The 24,271-nt window shown below is 36.2% G+C and overlaps 1 protein-coding gene across 3 annotated transcripts in view; it reads left to right on the plus strand.

The window, feature by feature from the left end:
* The first annotated feature begins 3,460 nt into the window (after window positions 1-3,460).
* PTPRQ (protein tyrosine phosphatase receptor type Q) overlaps window positions 3,461-24,271 on the plus strand; it is a 242,317-nt gene continuing 221,506 nt past the window's right edge. For 2 of the 3 annotated variants that reach the window (XM_024347960.3, XM_024347961.3), the window contains exons 1-6: window positions 4,001-4,126; window positions 4,474-4,582; window positions 5,224-5,450; window positions 17,298-17,367; window positions 19,007-19,206; window positions 20,382-20,631. In XM_024347960.3, coding sequence (XP_024203728.3) covers window positions 4,073-4,126; window positions 4,474-4,582; window positions 5,224-5,450; window positions 17,298-17,367; window positions 19,007-19,206; window positions 20,382-20,631 — 910 coding nt within the window. In that variant the 5' untranslated portion in view covers window positions 4,001-4,072. Of the gene's footprint in view, window positions 3,648-4,000; window positions 4,127-4,473; window positions 4,583-5,223; window positions 5,451-17,297; window positions 17,368-19,006; window positions 19,207-20,381; window positions 20,632-24,271 lie in introns of those variants that run through there. The other variant, XM_024347962.3, reaches the window with a different exon arrangement.

Raw genomic sequence — 24,271 nt, forward strand, 5'->3', positions numbered from 1 at the left:
ACTTTGCCTCTAGGTCTAAATCCTGGCTCTACCATTTACCCATTAGCTATGGGACCTGTTGGAATTACTTAAATTCTTTGTTCCTCACTTTTAAATGTCAATAATAGTATTCCTGGTGTTGTTGCAAGTGTTACATAAAACAATATATGAAAGTGCTTAGCACAGTGCATAGTGTGTCATAAACTTAGTAGGAGTTAGTTCTTTTTATTTTGTAAGTCTGCTGCTTGTACATCTCATTATCTGTCATAGTATACATTATGTCCGACCTATAATTTAATCACAGAAAAATTAAAATGTGAGATTTAAAACTTATCAGACACAGTGTTAGTGCAGAGAAAATATAAAGTTAACAATGATGATGAAACTTTTAAAGTCTTAGCATTTTATTTTAAAATATCTGCCCATTGTAGTCTTTTGCTTTCTTGATACCATTTTGATAGGTCTGACTCTTTTTTAATGTTCTGAGATATGTAAGATTTTGTATATATTGGATGTCTTCCCAACTCTGTTGAGCTGTTTCCTTTATAGACAAAGACCATGGGATCTTATTTCTCAGCTTCTCAAAATAAAATTTAGGTAAATTCACTGAAATGTCAAGGGAAAACTTAAGAGATACTGTAGTAGTTAAAGCTGTACTGTCCAATATGTAGTGTTTGGCAGCATGTGGCTATTTAATCTTGGAATATGGCCAGTCCAAATTCAGAGGTACTGTAAATTTAAAATGTATGTGAAATTTCAAAGAGTTAGTATGAAAAAAATTAATGTAACCACTTCAATAATTTTATAGTAATTATATGTGAAATAATGCTTTTGATATATTGGGTTAAATAAAATACATTATTAAAATTATCTTACATGTTTCTGTTTACTTTTTAAATGTGGCTACTAGAAAATTCAGAACTGCATGTGTGGCTCACGTTATAGTTTTATTGGACATTGATGGTTTAGAGAATCACAAGATATATTAGCATATCTGAGGCTTTAAAATACACTGCAATAAAGAAAGCTGCTTAACTTAAAAAGAACTTATTTGACAAAGTGGTTTGATTACAGAACATCTATTAAGCTCTAATGATATAGGGTTCTGAGGATTAATTTTTAGGAAATTAAAGTCTGGAAGAAACACGTAATTAAACCTAGAATTCCTTTTGCTTGCCCTAATTAAGTTGAATATGAAATGTTTTTTTTCCTCTTAAAACTCCAAACATTTCAACTTCCCAATGTTATTTTTATTGGTTAGTAAGAATTAGGTTGAGAATAGTATTTTTGTTTTTCGGTTTCCTATTTTTTGAGAGATTAAATTCCATGGAGAATAAATTATATATTTATTATGGAGTCTATTTTCAGTTAGTTGAACCTTCTAGCTCTTAACCAGAAAGCTGCACTCTTTCATAATGATTTAAGCATTGCTGTAGATCCTCTATCTTTTTCTGAGGGCAAGCTTTCCTCCTCTTGGCCTAGGCTACCATGATTTCCTACTAATTAGCTTCCTGCTGCCATTTTTGCCTTGCTCTAATTTATATCTCATATTTCAAAATTATATTTTTAAACAAAAAACAAGCCCTGTTGCTTTCCTGCTTAAAATTCTTCAGTGGCTTCCCATTGAATTTAGGTAAAAAACCCTAAAATCTCTAGTATGACCTACATGATCATCAGTCTGTTCCCCTTTCTTTTTTGATCCCAGAATCTCCGTCTGGCTTTCCTCAGTTACTCCAATCCTTTTTCATTTCCAGGACTTCCATACACTTTGCTATTTGGAAAGGCCTTTACCAAACTCTTGTGAAGATTCCAGGCCTTCCCTCTTGATCAGATTGGCAATTGTCCAGACCAATATATTTTTCTTTGTCTTGGTGAGACATAGTTCATTCCTAAGCAAGGGTTCTTCAGTCCAGGAAACCACATCCCATTTCACTGCCATCCCAGTAACTAGTGCTTCACTTCTCACATCTTCCTTTTTCTTCCAAAGTCTTATTCCATATCTTCATTAGTTTCTTGTCTAAGACTTCACAGATACTAGTTACTCTCTGGGGTCCCTGAAGCAATAGTATTAACCCTCACACAAATCAGTAAATGTGAGTAGTAGTTGGTTAGACGGATCAGTCATGGTAGATTTTTGTGTATTTTAATGTAGCAGATAGGAGATTCAAGCTTTTTTTCTCTCAAGCTTGAGAATACAGAGGGCATAGGTCTGGCTTACCTTGGAAAAAATGCCAGCAGCTAACAGTGAAATTCTACCCAACACAGGCTGGGTATTTCTCTGATTTTTTGCGTTGGGTTTACAGTATTCCTAGAGTTACCAGAAAACTATAGTGCACAATTAGCGGTGGATGCCAAGAGAATGCTTGGAACTTTGAGAATGTTGGGGTGGACATTAATCAATTGATATAAGCTTTGGGTATGGAGGACAATGTTATGTTATAATCATTAGAAGAAATTTCAAAGGAGATAAAGAAAAACTATTTCAGAAACACTCTTCCCTGAAACACCAAGAAAGTGCCCTATTATGTTAATATTTTTGTTATATGAAATGTGCCCTGTTAGTTTTGTTAGAAAATGTACATTTTATTATATCCATTTTCAAATCGTTTCTGGTAGTGGGGTTTTAAAATGATAAATGAGGTTCAAAATTAATTCCAGCCTCCTTTCTTTTAGAAACAGTGTTAGATTGAATCTGCATCAGGCGTGTTTTTACATGCTTGGCTTCATAATCTCTCTTCCTCCCCCTATATTGTTTGCCTGGAATCTGCACTAAAGATAAGGCAGAGTGCAAACCTGACTCATTGGCAACCAATCAGAAGAACTTTATGTGGAAAACTCCCTTCAAGGAGGTACAGGCAGCATGAACAGAAGTTTTGAAAAAGTGGAAGCAAAGGTAGAAAAATATGGTTGAAATGGCTAAAACAATTGGTACTTGTTTTAAAACTATATTTCATTTCTGATATGAAACCTTATCTTTTCTTTTAAAGAAACACCTAACAAAATATTTATCAGATCAGCACCACAGTAAAGGGAAAAATACATTAAAAATTAAAAAAGATAAAATAACAAATATTTATCAGAAATGCTCACCCTTCAAAAAATCTGGAAGATTTTGATTATATATTTTTCCAATTATCTTCTGCTTGGTAAATTTCCAAGTAATTGGATAAATAGTTTATATTTACTTTGTTTTAAAATGACTCAAATTTTCAATTAGAGCATAAGCTTTCAAAAACAATCTGGTCAACTAGCAGACTTTTAGCAAATAAGACGTATTTCAGAAACAGAAAATTAATTGTTATATTATTTATGATAGTTGTACCTAAAACCTAGGTGTTGTTAAATATTTACATGTTTAACACCCAAGTATAGTTAGAGATCATTTATTGTACTCAGTGATTTCTAACAACATGATTATTTTGGAACTTGAACCTATACTATTGGTTTTCATTTTTTTGAAACTTTAGGAGAATAACTTTATTTTAAACCTCTATTTTTCAATATCAGAACCAGAACAACCTGAGAAACTTAGAGCCTTCAATATTTCCACACATTCCTTTTCTCTGCACTGGAGCCTACCCTCTGGTCATGTGGAAAGGTATCAAGTGGATCTTGTTCCTGACAGTGGCTTTGTTACTATCAGAGATCTTGGAGGTGGAGAATATCAGGTATAGTTTTCATTATTGTACTTGCCGAGCCTACTTGTATTTATATTTTGCTCCTAATAGGAAAGTTCTTTATTTTATGAAACCCATCTACCACAAAAACTTACTCCTTGTTGGGTTTTTGAAAGCATAAGTTGAAGACAAAAACGTTGATGTCAAACTGATGAGTGTTAAGTTTCAGCATCGGTGGACTGTTACCTTAGCAACATCTATGCTGCTTTTTTTTTTTTTTTAAGTTCACCCTGAACCTACAGCCAGTCATCCAAGGGTTCATGAATAGTTTAACAAAGAAAAGGCAGAGCTATTGAGTAATACGGGCTCATTAATTGTGTACTTGCCAGAAGGATCTGTCTTTAAATCATTAATGCAGGCAACATTTCTCTCTAGAGCCATCAATGTGATTCTACTGGCTGAAAAATGTAATAAAGATGGATTTTCTTATCATTTTTCTTTTACTTTTTATTGGGACTTCAGAGACACAGGTATTTCGTATACACTCTTTAAAAACAAGGGCTAAGTCATGGGCTGTAGATTTCTCAAGACTTGAATAGTTGTTCCTAGCGACAGTGAACTAAGATAGATAGAAATGCTGACTTAGGCTGTGATAGCGCAGTACGTTTTGTTAAGTTTTTATTTTAAAGTCATTTGGTAGAAAGTTATATGATATAACATATTTGTATCTTACAATAATATGGAACTTATTGTGATGTTATAAACAGTGCAGAGTTATATAGTGAAGAGTTAATTTTTGTTATAGTGATAGATTTATTTTAGCTTGCTTGCTTTCCAGAAAGAATTTTAATGCAACTATTTGTTTGTGGTGTTCTAGGTTGATGTTTCCAATGTCGTTCCTGGTACTAGGTACGATATAACCATCTCTTCAATTTCTACAACATACAGCTCACCTGTTACTAGAATAGTGACAACAAATGCAACAAGTGAGTATATGTTTTAAATTACTTTGTAAGTAAAGTATTTGGAGTCAGTATAATCCTACTGGATGGAAATACTTATACTGGCAACATGTACATTAAATTCATGAAAACAGTGTAGAATAAGGCAAAATGGAAACAAGAAAGTGATCTGCTTAGAACCTGCATTCTGCTGTTTCTTCAGCTTCCTTTACTTTCAAAGTGCAAAGATAATTACTCTATACTTGTTTGTGAAATAGATCAGAGAGACTGTTATTGCTAATATTTAAATAATACAGAACCATGAAAATGAACTGGCTACATTTGCTCACGAAGGATTATTCCATTTGTAAGATTATTTCTTGTTTTCTTAGTTTTTCTGTGTAAGCCTTGCGTAAGTGAATTTCTTTTAAAAATGATTTGGCAACAAAAGTATATTCGGCATGTAGTATTTATTTAGTAGCATTCCATTTTTCACATTCTTATAAAAGAATGCTTTTGGTATTCCACATAGTATTTTTTTAATAGTAACAGAGCTGTAGGGAGTGTGAACTCATATTGCTCTCTGGAAATTTCAAATTTTACATTTATAAATACTGTTATTATGTATTTTTGTGAAAATGCAATAATTATTTGACCTTTTAACAAAATGGATTTTTAAAAAATAGAACCAGGGCCTCCAGTCTTCCTAGCCGGGGAAAGAGTCGGATCTGCTGGGATTCTTCTGTCTTGGAATACACCACCTAATCCAAATGGAAGGATCATATCTTACATTGTCAAATATAAGGAAGTTTGTCCGTGGATGCAAACAGTATATACACAAGTCAGAGCAAAGCCAGACAGTCTGGAAGTTCTTCTTACTAATCTTAATCCTGGAACAACATATGAAATTAAGGTAATTATTTTGTGTATGAGTACTTAGTGTTCAAACATTTCATTCATTTTTAAAGTGTGGGAGGTTTTTCTCACCTTGTCAAGCCTTTACAGCTGAATACAGTCAGTGACTGACAACGTTCACAGTCATGGCCTCACACCCACCTGAGATTTTAAAACTTGGTAAAATGTTATTGTGTCTTTTCATTTCAATTTTATGCATATTTATATATTACCTATTTCATTTTTTCTATGAATATTTTTGCATATATTTATATACATGTATGAATATAATACAATACTCTAGGAAATAAAAATTATGTAAAGTTAAAGAAGGAAAACTTAAATGCAAACAAGAGGCCAGGGTAGTTTGAATGCAGGTATGTAAACCACAGGATGTTACACAGTTATTAAAAATTGACTTGCAAATTTTGTTCTCCAACTTCCTAGAAACCACAGTAAAAAGGGCAATAAATCTGTTATACAATTTACATATGAAAATTGTATAATAATTGCATATGGGAGCTCAAGTTTTTTTTTTTTTTTGGTGCTTTAGATTGGAAAGAAAGTCTTCGTTGAAGGATTAATAGCTGCAGGACTGGATTTTTGTAAACTTCTTTCCATAACAGTAAAATAATAAAAGCATACTTAGTAAAAATAATTTTGCCAGGTTTTGAGATATTGTGGTCTAAGAACATGGCCTTGATCTGTATATAAAATTTAGACTCCAATGAAATGTCTTTTTTTAAAAATTATTTTTGATTCAGGGGACATGTGTGCAGGTTTGTTACATGGGTATATTGTGTAATGGTGGGGTTTGGGCTTCTAGTATACCCATCACCCAAATAGTAAACATTGTACCCAATAGGTAATTTTTCAATCCTCACCCTCTCCTACCCTCCCCATTTTTGAAATCCCGTGTTTATTATTTCCATTGTTATGCCCATGTGTACTCATAGTTCCCACTTGTAAGTGAGAATGTGTAGTATTTGATTTTCTATTTTTGAATTATTTCACTTAGGATATGTTCTCCAGCTCCATCCATGTTGCTGCAAAGAACATGATTTTATTTTTTATGCCTGCATAGTATTCCATGGTGTATATATACCACATTTTCTTTACCCATATGATAGATACTTAGGTTGATTCCATGACCTTGCTATTGTGAATAATGCTGTAATAAACATGAGTGATGGTGTCTTTGTGATACAATGATTTCTTTTCCTGGATAGATACATAGCAGTGAGATTGCTGGGTTGAATACGGTAGATCTATTTTCAGGTCTTTGAGAAATCTCCATACTGTTTCTCATAGAGGTTACATTTCTAGCAACAGTGTATTAGTGTTCCCTTTTCTCTGCATCCACACTGCCATCTGTTTTTTTGACTTTTTAATAGTAGCCATTCTGACTGGTATAAGATGATGTCTCATTGTGGTTTTAATTTACATTTCTTTGATAATTCCTAATGTTGAGCATTTTTTATATACTTACTGGCCACTTGTGTGTCTTCTTTTGAGAAATGTCTGTTTATGTTTTTTGTCCACTTTTTAATGGGATTTTTCTCCTTGTATTGTTTTCATTCCTTGTAGATTCTGGATATCCATCCCTTGTTGGAAGCATAATTTGCAAATATTTTCTCCAGTTCTGTAGGTTTTCTGTTTACTCTGTTAATTATTTCCTTTGCTGTGCAGAAGCTTTTTAGTTTAACTAAGTCCCATTTAAGTCTATTTTAGTTTTTGTTGCATTTGCTTTTGATGTCTCAGTCATAAATTATTTGCCTAGTCCAATATCCAGAAGAGTTTTACCTAGTTTTTCTTACTAGTATTTTTATAGTTTCAGGTTTTATATTTAAGTCCTTAATCCAGAATGTGTTAATTTTTGTATATGCTGAGAGCTAAGGATCCAGTTTCATTCTCTTGGATATGGCCAGCCAGTTTCCCCAGCACCATTTATTGAACAGAATATCCTTTACCCATTGTTTATTTTTGTCAACTTTGTCAAAAATCAGTTGGTTGTAGGTATGTGACTTTATTTCTGGGTTTTCTATTCTCTTCCATTAATGTATATCTGTATTTTTCTATCAGTACTGTGCTATTTTATTTATTATAGCTTTGTAGTATAATTCGAAGTCAGGTAATGTGATGCCTCCAGATTTGTTCTTTTTGCTTAGGATTGCTTTCATTATTTGGGCTCTTTTTTGGTTTCATATGAACTTTAGGATTGCTGTTCTAATTCTGTGAAAAATTACATTGCTAATTTCATAAGAATTGTGTTGAATCTGTAGATTTCTTTGGGTGGTATGGTATGTTGATTCTTCCAATCCAAGAGCATGGAATGTTTTTCCATTTGTTTGTGTCATCTCTAATTTATTTCATGAGTGTTTTGTAGTTCTCCTTGTAAAGATTTTCACCTCCTTTGTAAAATGTATTCCTAGATATTTTATTTTTTTTGTGGCTATCGTAAATGGGATTGAATTCTTGATTTCATTCTCAGCCTGAATGTTATTGGTGTATAGAAATTCTACTTATTTTTGTAAACTGAATTTGTATCCCGAAACTTTATTGAAATCGTTTATCAAGTCTAGGATTATTATTTTTGAGTTGTCGTTAGAGTTTTCTAGATATACAATTGTGTCATCAGTGAACAAAGATAGTATGCTTCCTGTTTTCCAATTTGAATGCCTTTTTTTTTATTATTGTACTTTAAGTTTTAGGGTACATGTGCACAATGTGCAGGTTAGTTACATATGTATACATGTGACATGCTGGTGCGCTGCACCCACTAACTTGTCATCTAGCATTAGGTATATCTCCCAATGCTATCCCTCCCCCCTCCCCCCAACCCACAACAGTCCCCAGAGTGTGATGTTCCCCTTCCTGTGTCCATGTGTTCTCATTGTTCAATTCCCACCTATGAGTGAGAATATGCGGTACTTGGTTTTTTGTTCTTGCGATATTTTACTGAGAATGATGATTTCCAATTTCATCCATGTCCCTACAAAGGACATGAACTCATCATTTTTTATGGCTGCATAGTATTCCATGGTGTATATGTGCCACATTTTCTTAATCCAGTCTATCATTGTTGGACATTTGGCTTGGTTCCAAGTCTTTGCTATTGTGAATAGTGCCGCAATAAACATACGTGTGCATGTGTCTTTATAGCAGCATGATTTATAGTCCTTTGGGTATATACCCAGTAATGGGATGGCTGGGTCAAATGGTATTTCTAGTTCTAGATCCCTGAGGAATCACCACACTGACTTCCACAATGGTTGAACTAGTTTACAGTCCCCCCAACAGTGTAAAAGTGTTCCTATTTCTCCACATCCTCTCCAGCACCTGTTGTTTCCTGACTTTTTAATGATTGCCATTCTAACTGGTTTGAGATGGTATCTCATTGTGGTTTTGATTTCCATTTACTGACGGCCAGTGATGGTGAACATTTTTTCATGTGGTTTTTGGCTGCATAAATGTCTTCTTTTGAGAAGTGTCTGTTCATGTCCTTTGCCCACTTTTTGATGGGGTTGTTTGTTTTTTTCTTGTAAATTTGTTTGAGTTCATTGTAGATTCTGGATATTAGCCCTTTGTCAGATGAGTAGTTTGTGAAAATTTTCCCCCATTTTTTGGGTTGCCTGTTCACTCTGATGGTAGTTTCTTTTGCTGTGCAGAAGCTCTTTAGGTTAATTAGATCCCATTTGTCAATTTTGGCTTTTGTTGCCATTGCTTTTGGTGTTTTAGACATGAAGTCCTTGCCCATGCCTATGTCCTGAATGGTAATGCCTAGGTTTACTTCTAGGGTTTTTATGGTTTTAGGTCTAACTTTTAAGTCTTTAATCCATCTTGAATTGATTTTTGTATAAGGTGTAAGGAAGGGATCCAGTTTCAGCTTTCTACATATGGCTAGCCAGTTTTCCCAGCACCATTTATTAAATAGGGAATCCTTTCCACATTGCTTGTTTTTCTCAGGTTTGTCAAAGATCAGATAGTTGTAGATATGCGGCGTTATTTCGGAGGGCTCTGTTCTGTTCCATTGATCTATATCTCTGTTTTGGTACCAGTACGATGCTGTTTTGGTTACTGTAGCCTTATAGTATAGTTTGAAGTCAGGTAGTGTGATGCCTCCAGCTTCATTCTTTTGGCTTAGGATTGACTTGGCGATGCAGGCTCTTTTTTCGTTCCATATGAACTTTAAAGTAGTTTTTTCCAATTCTGTGAAGAAAGTCATTGGTAGCTTGATGGGGATGGCATTGAATCTGTAAATTACCTTGGGCAGTATGGCCATTTTCACGATATTGATTCTTCACACCCATGAGCATGGAATGTTCTTCCATTTGTTTGTATCCTCTTTTATTTCATTGAGCAGTGGTTTGTAGTTCTCCTTGAAGAGGTCCTTCATGTCCCTTGTAAGGTGGATTCCTAGGTATTTTATTCTCTTTGAAGCAATTGTGAATGGGAGTTCACTCATGATTTGGCTATCTGTTTGTCTGTTATTGGTGTATAAGAATGCCTGTGATTTTTGTACATTGATTTTGTATCCTGAGACTTTGCTGAAGTTGCTTATCAGCTTAAGGAGATTTTGGGCTGAGACGTTGGGGTTTTCTAGATATACAATCATGTCATCTGCAAACAGGGACAATTTGACTTCCTCTTTTCCTAATTGAATACCCTTTATTTCCTTCTTCTGCCTAATTGCCCTGGGCAGAACGTCCAACACTATGTTGAATAGGAGTGGTGAGAGACGGCATCCCTATCATGTGCCAGTTTTTAAAGGGAATGCTTCCACTTTTTGCCCATTCAGTGTGATATTGGCTGTGGGTTTGTCATAGATAGCTCTTATTATTTTGAGATACGTACCATCAATACCTAATTTATTGAGCGTTTTTAGCATAGAGGGTTGTTGAATTTTGTCAAAGGCCTTTTCTGCAGCTATTCTGATAATCATGTGGTTTTTGTCTTTGATTCTGTTTAAATGCTGGATTACATTTATTGATTTGCGTATATTGAAACAACCTTGCATCCCAGGGATGAAGCCCACTTGATCATGGTGGATAAGCTTTTTGATATGCTGCTGGGTTCCATTTGCGAGTATTTTACTGAGGATTTTTGCATCGATGTTCATCAAGGATATTGGTCTAAAATTCTCTTTTTTGGTTGTGTCTCTCCCAGCCTTTGGTATCAGAATGATGCTGGCCTCATAAAATGAGTTAGGGAGGATTCCCTCTTTTTCTATTGATTGGAATAGTTTCAGAAGGAATGGTACCAGTTCCTCCTTGTACCTCTGGTAGAATTTGGCTGTGAATCCATCTGGTCCCGGACTCTTTTTGGTTGGCAAGCTAGTGCTTATTGCCACAATTTCAGAGCCTGTTAGTGGTCTATTCAGAGAGTCAACTTCTTCCTGGTTTAGTCTTGGGAGGGTGTATGTGTCGAGGAATTTATCCATTTCTTCTAGATTTTCTAGTTTATTTGCATAGAGGTGTTTGTAGTATTCTCTGATGGTAGTTTGTATTTCTGTGGGATTGGTGGTGATATCCCCTTTATCATTTGTTATTGCATCTATTTGATTCTTCTCTCTTTTCTTCTTTATTAGTCTTGCTAGCGGTCTATCAATTTTGTTGATCCTTTCAAAAAACCAGCTCCTGGATTCATTAATTTTTTGAAGGGTTTTTTTGTGTCTCTACCTCCTTCAGTTCTGCTCTGATCTTAGTTATTTCTTGCCTTCTGCTAGCTTTTGAATGTGTTTGCTCTTGCTTTTCTAGTTCTTTTAATTGTGATGTTAGGGTGTCAATTTTGGATCTTTCCTGCTTTCTCCTGTGGGCATTTAGTGCTATAAATTTCCCTCTACACACTGCTTTGAATGTGTCCCAGAGATTCTGGTATGTTGTGTCTTTGTTCTCGTTGGTTTCAAAGAACATCTTTATTTCTGCCTTCATTTTGTTACGTACCCAGTAGTCATTCAGGAGCAGGTTGTTCAGTTTCCATGTAGTTGAGCGGTTTTGAGTGAGTTTCTTAATCCTGAGTTCTAGTTTGATTGCACTGTGTTCTCAGAGATAGTTTGTTATAATTTCTGTTCTTTTACATTTGCTGAGGAGAGCTTTACTTCCAAGTATGTGGTCAATTTTGGAATAGGTGTGGTGTGGTGCTGAAAAAAATGTATATTCTGTTGATTTGGGGAGGAGAGTTCTATAGATGTCTATTAGGTCCGCTTGGTGCAGAGCTGAGTTCAATTCCTGGGTATCCTTGTTAACTTTCTGTCTCATTGATCTGTCTAATGTTGACAGTGGGGTGTTAAAGTCTCCCATTATTATTGTGTGGGAGTCTAAGTCTCTTTGTAGGTCACTCAGGACTTGCTTTATGAATTTGGGTGCTCCTGTATTGGGTGCATATATATTTAGGATAGTTAGCTCTTCTTGTTGAATTGATCCCTTTACCATTATGTAATGGCCTTCTTTGTCTCTTTTGATCTTTGTTGGTTTAAAGTCCGTTTTATCAGAGACTAGGATTGCAACCCCTGCCTTTGTTTGTTTTCTATTTGCTTGCTAGTTCTTCCTCCATGCTTTCTGTGTCTCTGCATGTGAGATGGGTTTCCTGAATACAACACACTGATGGGTCTTCACTCTTTATCTAATTTGCCAGTCTGTGTCTTTTAATTGGAGAATTTAGTCCATTTACATTGAAAGTTAATATTGTTATGTGTGAATTTGATCCTGTCATTATGATGTTAGCTGGTTATTTTGCTCATTAGTTGATGCAGTTTCTTCTTAGTCTCGATGGTCTTTACATTTTGGCATGATTTTGCAGCGGCTGGTACTATTTGTTCCTTTCCATGTTTAGTGCTTCCTTCAGGAGCTCTTTTAGGGCGGGCCTGGTGGTGACAAAATCTCTCAGCATTTGCTTGTCTGTAAAGTATTTTATTTCTCCTTCACTTATGAAGCTTAGTTTGGCTGGATATGAAATTCTGGGTTGAAAATTCTTTTCTTTAAGAATGTTGAATATTGGCCCCCACTCTCTTCTGGTTTGTAGAGTTTCTGCCGAGAGATCCGCTGTTAGTCTGATGGGCTTCCCTTTGTGGGTAACCCGACCTTTCTCTCTGGCTGCCCTTAACATTTTTTCCTTCATTTCAACTTTGGTGAATCTGACAATTATGTGTCTTAGAGTTGCTCTTCTCAAGGAGTATCTTTGTGGCATTCTCTGTATTTCCTGAATCTGAATGTTGGCCGGCCTTGCTAGATTGGGGAAGTTCTCCTGGATAACATCCTGCAGAATGTTTTCCAACTTGATTCCATTCTCGCCATCACTTTCAGGTACACCAGTCAGATGTAGATTTGGTCTTTTCACATAGTCCCGTATTTCTTGGAGGCTTTGTTCGTTTCTTTTTATTCTTTTTTCTCTAAACTTCCCTTCTCACTTCATTTCATTCATTTCATCTTCCATCACTGATACCCTTTCTCCCAGTTGATCGCATTGGCTCCCGAGGCTTCTGCATTCTTCACGTAGTTCTCGAGCCTTCGCTTTCGGCTCCATCAGCTCCTTTAAGCACTTCTCTGTATTGGTTATTCTAGTTATACATTCGTCTACATTTTTTTTCAAAGTTTTCAACTTCTTTGCCTTTGGTTTGAATTTCCTCCTGTAGCTCGTAGTTTGATTGTCTGAAGCCTTCTTCTCTCAACTCGTCAAAGTCATTCTCTGTCCAGCTTTGTTCTGTTGCTGGTGAGGAACTGTGATCCTTTGGAGGAGGAGAGGTGCTCTGCTTTTTAGGGTTTCCAGTTTTTCTGCTCTGTTTTTTCCCCATCTTTGTGGTTTATCTACTTTTGGTCTTTGATGATGGTGATGTACAGATGGATTTTTGGTGTGGATGTCCTTTCTGTTTGTTAGTTTTCCTCCTAACAGACAGGACCCTCAGCTGCAGGTCTGTTGGAGTTTGCTAGAGGTCTACTCCAGACCCTGTTAGCCTGGGTACCAGCAGCGGTGGCTGCAGAACAGTGGATTTTCGTGAACCGCGAATGCTGCTGTCTGATCATTCCTCTGGAAGTTTTGTCTCAGAGGTGTACCCAGCCTTGTGCGGTGTCAGTCTGCCTCTACTGGGGGATGCCTCCCAGTTAGGCTGCTCAGGGGTCAGGGGTCAGGGACCCACTTGAGGAGGCAGTCTGCCCGTTCTCAGATCTCCAGCTGCATGCTGGGAGAACCACTGCTCTCTTCAAAGCTGTCAGACAGGGACATTTAAGTCTGCAGAGGTTACTGCTGTCTTTTTGTTTGTCTGTGCCCTGCCCCCAGAGGTGGAGCCTACAGAGGCAGGCAGGCCTCCTTGAGCTGTGGTGGGCTCCACCCAGTTGGAGCTTCCAGGCTGCTTTGTTTACCTAAGCAAGCCTGGGCAATGGCGGGTGCCCCTCTCCCAGCCTTGCTGCCACCTTGCAGTTTGATCTCAGACTGCTGTGCTAGCAATCAGGGAGACTCCGTGGGGGTAGGACCCCCTGAGCCAGGTGCAGGATGTAATCTCGTGGTGTGCCGTTTTTCAAGCCTGTCGGAAAAGCGCAGTATTCGGGTAGGAGTGACCGGATTTTCCAGGTGCCCTCTGTCATCCCTTTCTTTGACTAGGAAAGGGAACTCCCTGACCCCTTGCGCTTCCCGAGTGAGGCAATGCCTCGCCCTGCTTCAGCTCTCGCACGGTGCGCTGCACCCACTGACCTGCATCCACTGTCTGGCACTCCCTAGTGAGATGAACGGGTACCTTAGATGGAAATGCGGAAATGGATGCCTTTTATTTCTTTCTCTTGCTTGGTCGCTCTGGCTAGGCCTTCCAGTACTGTGTTCAATAGGAGTGGTGAGAGTAAACATCCTACTTTTGTTGCATTTCTTAGGGGTAATGCTTTAAACTTTTCTCCGTTTAGGATTATGTTGGCTGTGGGTTTGTCATATATAGCTCTTATTATTTTGACATATGTTCCTTTGATGCCTACTTTGTTGAGGGTTTTTATCATGAAGGGATATTGGATTTTATTAAATGCTTTTCCTGCATCTGTTGAGACAATCATATGGCTAACAGGGCTGGGAGAAAAATATTGAAAAAAAAACTTTAAGTTTAATAAAAAAGTAGAATATTTTTACTTAAAAAACTTATAAAGGCTAAATTATTTAATTTAAACTTAATTTATTTTCCAAAAAAGTCACTAAGGTAAAGCTTTTAAAAACAGATAGCTTCGGCCGGGTGCAGTGCCTCATGCCTGTAATCCCAGCACTTTGGGAGGCCGAGGCGGGCGGATCACCTGAGGAGTTCAAGACCAGCCTGGCCAATCTGGCGAAATCCCATCTCTACTCAAAATACAAAAAATTAGCTGGGCATGGTGGCGAGTGTCCGTAATCCCAGCTATTCTGGAGGTTGAGGCAGGAGAGTCACTTGAACCCGGGAGGCAGAGGTTGCAGTGAGCTGAGATCATGCCATTGTACTCCAGCCTGGACAACAAGAACAAAACGCCGCCAAACAAAACAAAACAAAACAAACAAACAAAAAAAACAGACAGCTTTTGCTCTTTGCACATTGTACTTTATAAAGTGTCTTTATAGAGTATCGTTTATACTTTATGAAATTGATAACTTTGGTTAATTATTTTAAAAAACTTTAGCTTAGTGACTTTTTCAAAAATAAATCAAGTTTAAATTAAATAATTTAGCCCTTATAACTGAAAATATTTCATTTTAAAATAAAACTTATAGTTAGCTTTTCATTTTTCTTCCAATCTTGTTGTTTTTACATGTCTGTTGTTGACATTTTGGATATTGGTTTCTAAAGTGCCACTTTAGCTAAGAATCATGAACTCAATGTAATTACTTTCAACAAATATTTCTTGAACATTTACTATTTCTTTTGCATTTATAAAAAAGTTTCGTCCTTTACATAGTTGTTTTTTTTTTTTGAGATGGACTCTCGCTCTGTCACCCAGGCTGGAGTGCAGTGGCCCGATCTCGGCTCACTGCAAGCTCCGCCTCCGGGGTTCACGCCATTCTCCTGCCTCAGCCTCCCAAATAGCTGGGACTAGAGGAGCCCGCCACCATGCCCGGCTAATTTTTTCGTATTTTTTTTTTTTTTTAGCAGAGACGGGTTTCACTATGTTGGTCAGACTGGTCTCGAACTCCTGACCTCGTGATTCGCCCGCCTCTGCCTTCCAAAGTGCTGGGATTACAGGCGTGAGCCACCGCGCCCAGCCGTCCTTTACATAGTTAATATGCAAAATTTAACATCATCTCATTTGAATACTACAGAAAGATGAGCTTATAAAAAGCAGTGCTAAATTAGGTCACAGGAAAATGCTTCCAGTTAAGGGATATGCATGACATTTCCAAGGGATAATAAAGGGTAAAGATATCTTCTGGATCCTCCCTCAATATAACATCAATATCTTCTTTGAACCTTGAAAATAATTAAATAGAGAGAAGAAAATATATAAAACCTGTGTAAATATGTGATTTTATATAAATGAGATGTTCTTCCTAGAGGATAAGAAATATTGGAAGAGATTTTTGCCAGGAAGATTTTTCTTACTGGAAGTGTGCCTATTTGCAGAATTAAAGAACACGATCAGAACTGGAAAGCAAATACTAATAGTATGAGTCTTAAAATGAGAAAAGAAAAAAAATTCTTACCTATGTAGAAGTCAAAATAAAAGATTTGTGATGACTATTTCATGAAGAAAACATAGCTTAAAGAATAGGCAACCTTTTTCTGACATCTGAGTATTATATATGTATTTTCTGTCAATATGTACACATTCAGATTAATTAACATGTCAATATATGCTATTGGGGATAATTAAAAATTTTTAATGTGCTATAAGAAACTATTGCTGATAGGAAGGTGATTTAGTCAACCTAGTTCTGCTTAGATCTATTTTTATGGAGCTTGAATTTTTATTCTTGTGAATTCTCTTATTTAAGGTCTATTGGGAAGCCCTTACTCTCCGTTTCATCTCACACTTTATAAATCATTCTTGTGACCTTTACTCTGTTCAAATAAATGTTAGCCATTGCAGAATTCCAAAGGGTATTTGGCATGGTACATTTGATGTCTTCAGTGTAAGTAATGTTATAGGAAAAATCCTGTTAAGTATTTTACATGTGCTATTTCATTTAGTCCTCAGCACAATCCTATAACATAGATACATTATTATTCCCATTTTAAAGACAAGAAAAATGTTACTTACAACAGTTAAGTAAATTGCTCAAAGCTACTATCTGGGAATTGGTAGAACTACAGTTAAGCCAAGGTTATGATTCCAGTCATGGCATTTGCAAAAGCTTGAGTCTTATTCTCATTAATGACATTTTCTTTTTCTATTCTAGTCTATTGGAAGATATTATTCAAATCAAATTTTTTTATCTTTAAAATTCTGGAATTCTTAGTTTAAATTATTAATTAAATGTACTTATCTAATTTATTTTTTTAAAACAGTTTTTTGAGTATTTGTTTGCCTGATTAGATTGTGAACTCTAAATTAAGGTACCATATACATGGTCTCTTGCATTTATTACAGAAATAATTGTAATGTCTTTTATGTAGTGGATATATCAGAGAAAGACTGAGCTTTCAAAATAAACCCAACTCCAACTGGATTCTTGCTCTACCATTTATTCCTGTGTGACCTTGGGCAAAGGTATTTGACCTCTCTCAGCCAGTTTTGTCATCTATAAAATTTTGACAATAATACTTTATTTGTTGATTATATAGATATCTTCATATTTGCCTTCTTCCTTGAGAGTATTAAAAAAGTATCTTTGGCATTTATCTTATGGATAAGTCGAAGTTTTGTTTTAAATTTTAGATTCTCTTTTTTCAGGGAGTAAAATGTTTGAACACAATCCTTTTGGTCTGTTCTAGGTTGCTGCTGAAAACAGTGCTGGCATTGGATTGTTTAGTGATCCATTTCTCTTCCAAACTGCAGAAAGTGGTAATTTTCCTGTCATTTATTTTAAATTGACTTAGTCATGAGTTTGTCGTTTAAAATAATAAAGAACATAAATAAAAACTGACACTAAAATACATATAATTCTCAGTAGCATGGCCACTCAATTGGTTTTAGAGTTCTTTCGGATAGCTAATTTATTCCTTAAAATATATATTATTCTTTCTGATTATAAGAACAGTAAATGTTATCTTACAAAACTTTGAAAAAATAAGAATAAAAAAATGAAAATTATCCATAGACTTATCATATAAAAAATGCTTTTATCATTTTGGTGCATTTCTGGCTTGTCTATTTCCCCCATTAATATATATCTATATGACTATACATTAATGAAAATAAGCTTGTGCTGCATATGCAAGTTTATATCCTGCCTTTTCTTTTTAACATGAAGTCATAAGCTTGTTATAACATAAGACTTTTGGAAACACGGATTTTAATGGTTATTATATTATTGGGTAACATGCAGTCATTACCAAACCAATTTAAGATACCTCCATTCTTCCAGGGGCATAGAGGAAAAATCTTGATGTCACCTGTGGCTCTTTTCTCTCACAGTACACATCTAATCTATCAGTAAATCTTACCAGCACAATCATCAAAGTGTATTCTGAATCTCACACTCATTGCTGACATCCTGTCCAACATTATTCCCAAGAATTGTTGCATTATATTTTATTTTTATTAGAATGCAGCTGTCCTGAAGTCCCTTAATTCCTACCTTATATCATTCATATAGACCTCCTTCCAAAGATCTAACTTTCTTATGTAATTTATATGGCTATTATTTATAAATTATATTTTAGCATCCTTTTGTACAATGTAAACCTAAACTCTAGTTATTTGGCATCTTAATACTAGGCATCTTTACTATCACTTATTTTTTTTTATCTCAGACGTTTTGTTTCATTTTGATTTCTTTCAAAAGTGACTTGTCATGTTTGTTTTATATTCTGAAGGATCTTGGTGTTTTACTCTATCAGTTTTACACACTTTACCATGAGGTTAATGGGAATAATTTCCCCTAATTCTAGCTTCATATTGGTTTCAAGCCAACTCAAATAGAACTCAGATTATTATTATTATTACTCTATATAATTAATAATTGATAGAAAAGCATAATAAAATTCTGAAGTAAGTTGATTTTGAAAATTTAAAATACAATAATTACAACCAATTGGAGGGTATCCACTTGATATTAGGCACTAGAAATTTATAAACATTCCAGAAATCTGCTTTTTGGTGAAAATGGTTGGATAATTGATTCAGTTTGCTATGTTTTTCATATCTAATGAAACTACATATTCCAAAATAGTTAAGGAAATAAGAAATTTATCCCAACTTGTTTGTATATTCACAACTATTGATTGAATTTTTTTCATACTTATTTGAAACGTTTCATCAATGCATGTATTAGCTCAGTTATCCTAAAGTAAAGTTGACTTGCCCCAACTCCAGTTTTTTATTTTAGGCAAAGTTCAGTTAAATACATTTATAAAAATCTTACACAAATAGATGTTATGCAGTGTATTATATATTTAATTTCATGTACCATGAAATTATATAAATGCAATTCTAAGTTTTATAACAAAGTTTTTTCCTTCCCAATCTTTCTCTTCCCCAGCTCCAGGAAAAGTGGTGAATCTCACAGTTGAGGCCTACAACTCTTCAGCAGTTAAGCTGATTTGGTATTTACCTCGGCAACCAAATGGCAAAATTACCAGCTTCAAGATTAGTGTCAAGCATGCCAGAAGTGGGATAGTAGTGAAAGATGTCTCAATCAGAGTAGAGGACATTTTGACTGGGAAATTGCCAGAATGCAATGTAAGTATCACAGAACACTTTCTATGTCTTGAAAAATCTTAGATAAATTTATATTTTCATATTTCTAGCATCTAGATACTATATTTTTACCAAAGTTTTATTAGTTATTTGATTACTTATGGTATCATGTTATACACAACGTTTTATTAGTTATTTGATTACTTAGGGTATCATGTTACACAATTGGCCTCATTCAGGTAGAATACAGGAATGGTTTGAGAATTCAAGAGTGAGGGATTAAAACCATTTAGGGAATTTTGAAAAGACTTCATGAAAGGAGTAGCATTTGTGATACACCATGGAGCAAGGACAGATAGAGATTTTGTGATGGTGGCATTCCCAGTGGAGGATACTTTATAAAGCCCTGAGGTGGAAAAGTGTAAGATATAATTGGAGAAAATATTTTACTTCCATATGACAGGAGGGAAGAGTACATGTAGGGTAATAGTTGAGGTTAAATTTGCAGAGGTAGACTGTCATTGTTGTGCATATCTTTGGTAAAGAATTTGTTGTTACTCTGGTCATTGATGATAAACCTCATAATAGTAATGCTTTATTATAGAATAAGCATCGTCATTTTAATTATATGATAAGCATAATAATGCTTTTCCTAAAATCATTTTGGTAATCTCTGTGTTACTATTAATGCAAACACAGTCAAACAGTTATTTTTGCTGTAAATACTTTATAAAAGTCTAAAAATCTTCTTTTTCAAATTATGATATATTTCTAATACATGCACACACCTAACATGTGAGCTAGTGGCATAATACTACTTTTTAGTACTTATGAGGAAAAAAAAGTTCATTAACAGTAAGAAAGTGGCATTTGAACATACACAAGAGTAAAATTATTTCAGCTCTTTGGCTCTTGCACTGTTAACATGAAGCTTAAAAATTCTTACAAATGATTGTGCTGTAGTTTTACCTTTATTTTAAGCCACTTGAAATTCTATTCATAAAGGTTAAGGTATAAGGAATACAATAAATATGTTCTCTTCTAAAACTGCAGACATAAATGGGTACAATTAAAATCTAGCAAATTTGTCTATAACTTTTGCATGTTATGTGTGTATGTATAGCATAAAAGAAAAAGAAATGAATTACAAGTTCTTATTCTCATGTTCACCAAGAGATACAACATTATTTCTCTATTGATCTTATTTTATTTACTAGGAGAATAGTGAATCTTTTTTATGGAGTACAGCCAGCCCTTCTCCAACCCTTGGTAGAGTTACACCTCCATCGCGTACCACACATTCATCAAGAACGTTGACACAGAATGGGATCAGCTCTGTGTGGAAAGAGCCTATCAGTTTTGTAGTGACACACTTGAGACCTTATACAACATATCTTTTTGAAGTTTCAGCTGTTACAACTGAAGCAGGTTATATTGATAGTACGATTGTCAGAACACCAGAATCAGGTATGGTTCACTTTTTGTAGATAAAAAGATTTAAATGATTAGAGAATAATGTTTAATTTATGTAGATATTTATTTTTAATCTTCTTTACCTTACAGTAACTTTTTTCCCCTAATAATATACCATAGGCATCCCATCAAGGGTTTCTTCGAATTTCTATACTCTTTTATATTATAGCACAAAATAAGTATTTGAAAGGAGAAAGATTTGCAAGAAACAATTCTTGAGCCACTGACCGTGATCCTCATATAGCTTTTATCATTTTATAATGTCAGCAATTTTTAGTAATCATCTTTGCCATTCTAAATGATTTATAATCATTTACACCCTTCTCTCACTGTTATTGCCATCATCAAAAGCGGAAATACCTGCACTAGCAGAATGAGCATGTGATCAACATTTAGTTATCAGATACAAGCAGTAGCTAAAATATATACCTACTTATATCCCATTTGCACTGCAGTTTCCTCATCTGAAAAATAGAGACAGTAATAGTACCTTCCTTAGGGTGCCAGTGTTAAAATTAAATGAGAATAATTAGATATTATCATTACTACTAAATTTTAAGAGAACATATTTTCGGTAAGGTATTCATATATTTAATTATGGTACTATATCAGTATTCATGTAAATACATGTATTTATGTATTTCATATATTTATAAAATTTCAGGGATATTGATATAGTCCCACATTACATAAGGTATTTATTATATATATAATATATATAACTGACAGATATATCATAATATAGTATCAGGCATTAGGTTGTAATTGCTAATTTCTGAGGTATTGAAAATTATTGGTAGGGTAATTTCACTAAAGCATGTTTTTTCTGATAAAATAGCTGTTGGCTTCTATTATTTTTCATTTCACATAAGTTTGAAGTTTTTTTGTTGATTTAAATAACCATCTTTGAATTATACCATTTTCTTCTTACATAAACCTTACTTTTTATACAATAAAAAAATGATTTCGGGGGGGAGCCAAGATGGCCGAATAGGAACAGCTCCGGTCTACAGCTCCCAGCATGAGCGACGCAGAAGACGGATGATTTCTGCATTTCCATCTGAGGTACCGGGTTCATCTCACTAGGGAGTGCCAGACAGTGGGTGCAGGACAGTGGGTGCAGCGCACTGTGCGTGAGCCAAAGCAGGGCGAGGCATTGCCTCACTCGGGAAGCGCAAGGGGTCAGGGAGTTCCCTTTCCTAGTCAAAGAAAGGGGTGACAGACGGCACCTGGAAAATCCAGTCACTCCCACCCGAATACTGCACTTTTCCAACGGGCTTAAAAAAACGGCACACCAGGAGATTATATCCTGCACCTGGCTCAGGGGGTCCTACCTCCATGGAGTCTCCCTGATTGCTAGCACAGCAGTCTGAGATCAAACTGCAAGGCAGCAGCGAAGCTGGGGGAGGGGCGCCCACCATTGCCCAGGCTTGCTTAGGTAAACAAAGCAGCCTGGAAGCTCCAACTGGGTGGAGCCCACCAAAGCTCAAGGAGACCTGCCTGCCTCTGTAGGTTCCACCTCTGGGCGCAGGGCACAGACAAACAAAAAGACAGCAGTAACCTCTGCAGACTTAAATGTCCCTGTCTGACAGCTTTGAAGAGAGCAGTGGTTCTCCCAGCACGCAGCTGGAGATCTGAGAACGGGCAGACTGCCTCCTCAAGTGGGTCACTGACCCCTGACCACCGAGCAGCCTAACTGGGAGGCACCCCCCAAGTAGAGGCAGACTGACACCTCACAAGGCCGGGTACACCTCTGAGACAAAACTTCCAGAGGAATGATCAGACAGCAGCATTCGCGGTTCATGAAAATCCACTGTTCTGCAGCCACCGCTGCTAGTACCCAGGCTAACAGGGTCTGGAGTAGATGTCTAGCAAACTCCAACAGACCTGCAGCTGAGGGTCCTGTCTGTTAGGAGGAAAACTAACAAACAGAAAGGACATCCACACCAAAAATCCATCTGTACATCACCATCATCAAAGACCAAAAGTAGATAAAACCACAAAGATGGGGAAAAAACAGCAGAAAAACTGGAAACCCTAAAAAGCAGAGCAACACTCCTCCTCCAAAGGAATGCAGCTCCTCACCAGCAATGGAACAAAGCTGGACAGAGAATGACTTTCACGAGTTGAGGGAAGAAGGCTTCAGACGATCAAACTACTCCAAGCTACAGGAGGAAATTCAAACCAAAGGCAAAGAAGTTGAAAACTTTGAAAAAAAATGTAGACGAATGTATAACTAGAATAACCAATACAGAGAAGTGCTTAAAGGAGCTGATGGAGCTGAAAGCGAAGGCTCGAGAACTACGTGAAGAATGCAGAAGCCTCGGGAGCCGATGCGATCAACTGGAAGAAAGGGTATCAGTGATGGAAGATGAAATGAATGAAATGAAGCGAGAAGGGAAGTTTAGAGAAAAAAGAATAAAAAGAAATGAACAAAGCCTCCAAGAAATACGGGACTATGTGAAAAGACCAAATCTACATCTGATTGGTATACCTGAAAGTGATGGGGAGAATGAAACCAAGTTGGAAAACACTCTGCAGGATATTATCCAGGAGAACTTCCCCAATCTAGCAAGGCAGGTCAACATTCACATTCAGGGAATACAGAGAATGCCACAAAGATACTCCTCGAGAAGAGCAACTCCAAGACACATAATTGTCAGATTCACCAAAGTTGAAATGAAGGAAAAAATGTTAAGGGCAGCCAGAGAGAAAGGTCGGGTTACCCTCAAAGGGAAGCCCATCAGACTAACAGCGGATCTCTCGGCAGAAACTCTACAAGCCAGAAGAGAGTGGGGGCCAATATTCAACATTCTTAAAGAAAAGAATTTTCAACCCAGAATTTCATATGCAGCCAAACTAAGCTTCATAAGTGAAGGAGAAATAAAATACTTTACAGACAAGCAAATGCTGAGAGATTTTGTCACCACCAGGCCTGCCCTAAAAGAGCTCCAGAAGGAAGCACTAAACATGGAAAGGAACAACCGGTACCAGCCACTGCAAAATCATGCCAAATTGTAAAGACCATCAAGGCTAGGAAGAAACTGCATCAACTAACGAGCAAAATAAACAAGCTGACATCATAATGACAGGATCAAATTCACACATAACAATATTAACTTTAAATGTAAATGGACTACATGCTACCATTAAAAGACACAGACTGGCAAATTGGATAAAGAGTGAAGACCCATCAGTGTGCTGTATTCAGGAAACCCAACTCACATGCAGAGACACACATAGGCTCAAAATAAAAGGATGGAGGAAGATCTGCCAAGCAAATGGAAAACAAAAAAGGCAGGGGTTGCAATCCTAGTCTCTAATAAAACAGACTTTAAACCAACAAAGATCAAAAGAGACAAAGAAGGCCATTACATAATGGTAAACGGATCAATTCAACAAGAAGAGCTAACTATCCTAAATATATATGCACCCAATACAGGAGCACCCAGATACATAAAGCAAGTCCTGAGTGACCTAGAAAGAGACTTAGACTCCCACACAATAATAATGGGAGACTTTAACACCCCACTGTCAACATTAGACAGATCAACGAGACAGAAAGTTAACAAGGATACCCAGGAATTGAACTCAGCTCTGCACCAAGCGGACCTAATAGACATCTACAGAATTC

This window comes from Pan troglodytes, chromosome 10 (genome assembly GCF_028858775.2).
Source record: "Pan troglodytes isolate AG18354 chromosome 10, NHGRI_mPanTro3-v2.0_pri, whole genome shotgun sequence".
NCBI lineage: Eukaryota > Metazoa > Chordata > Mammalia > Primates > Hominidae > Pan > Pan troglodytes.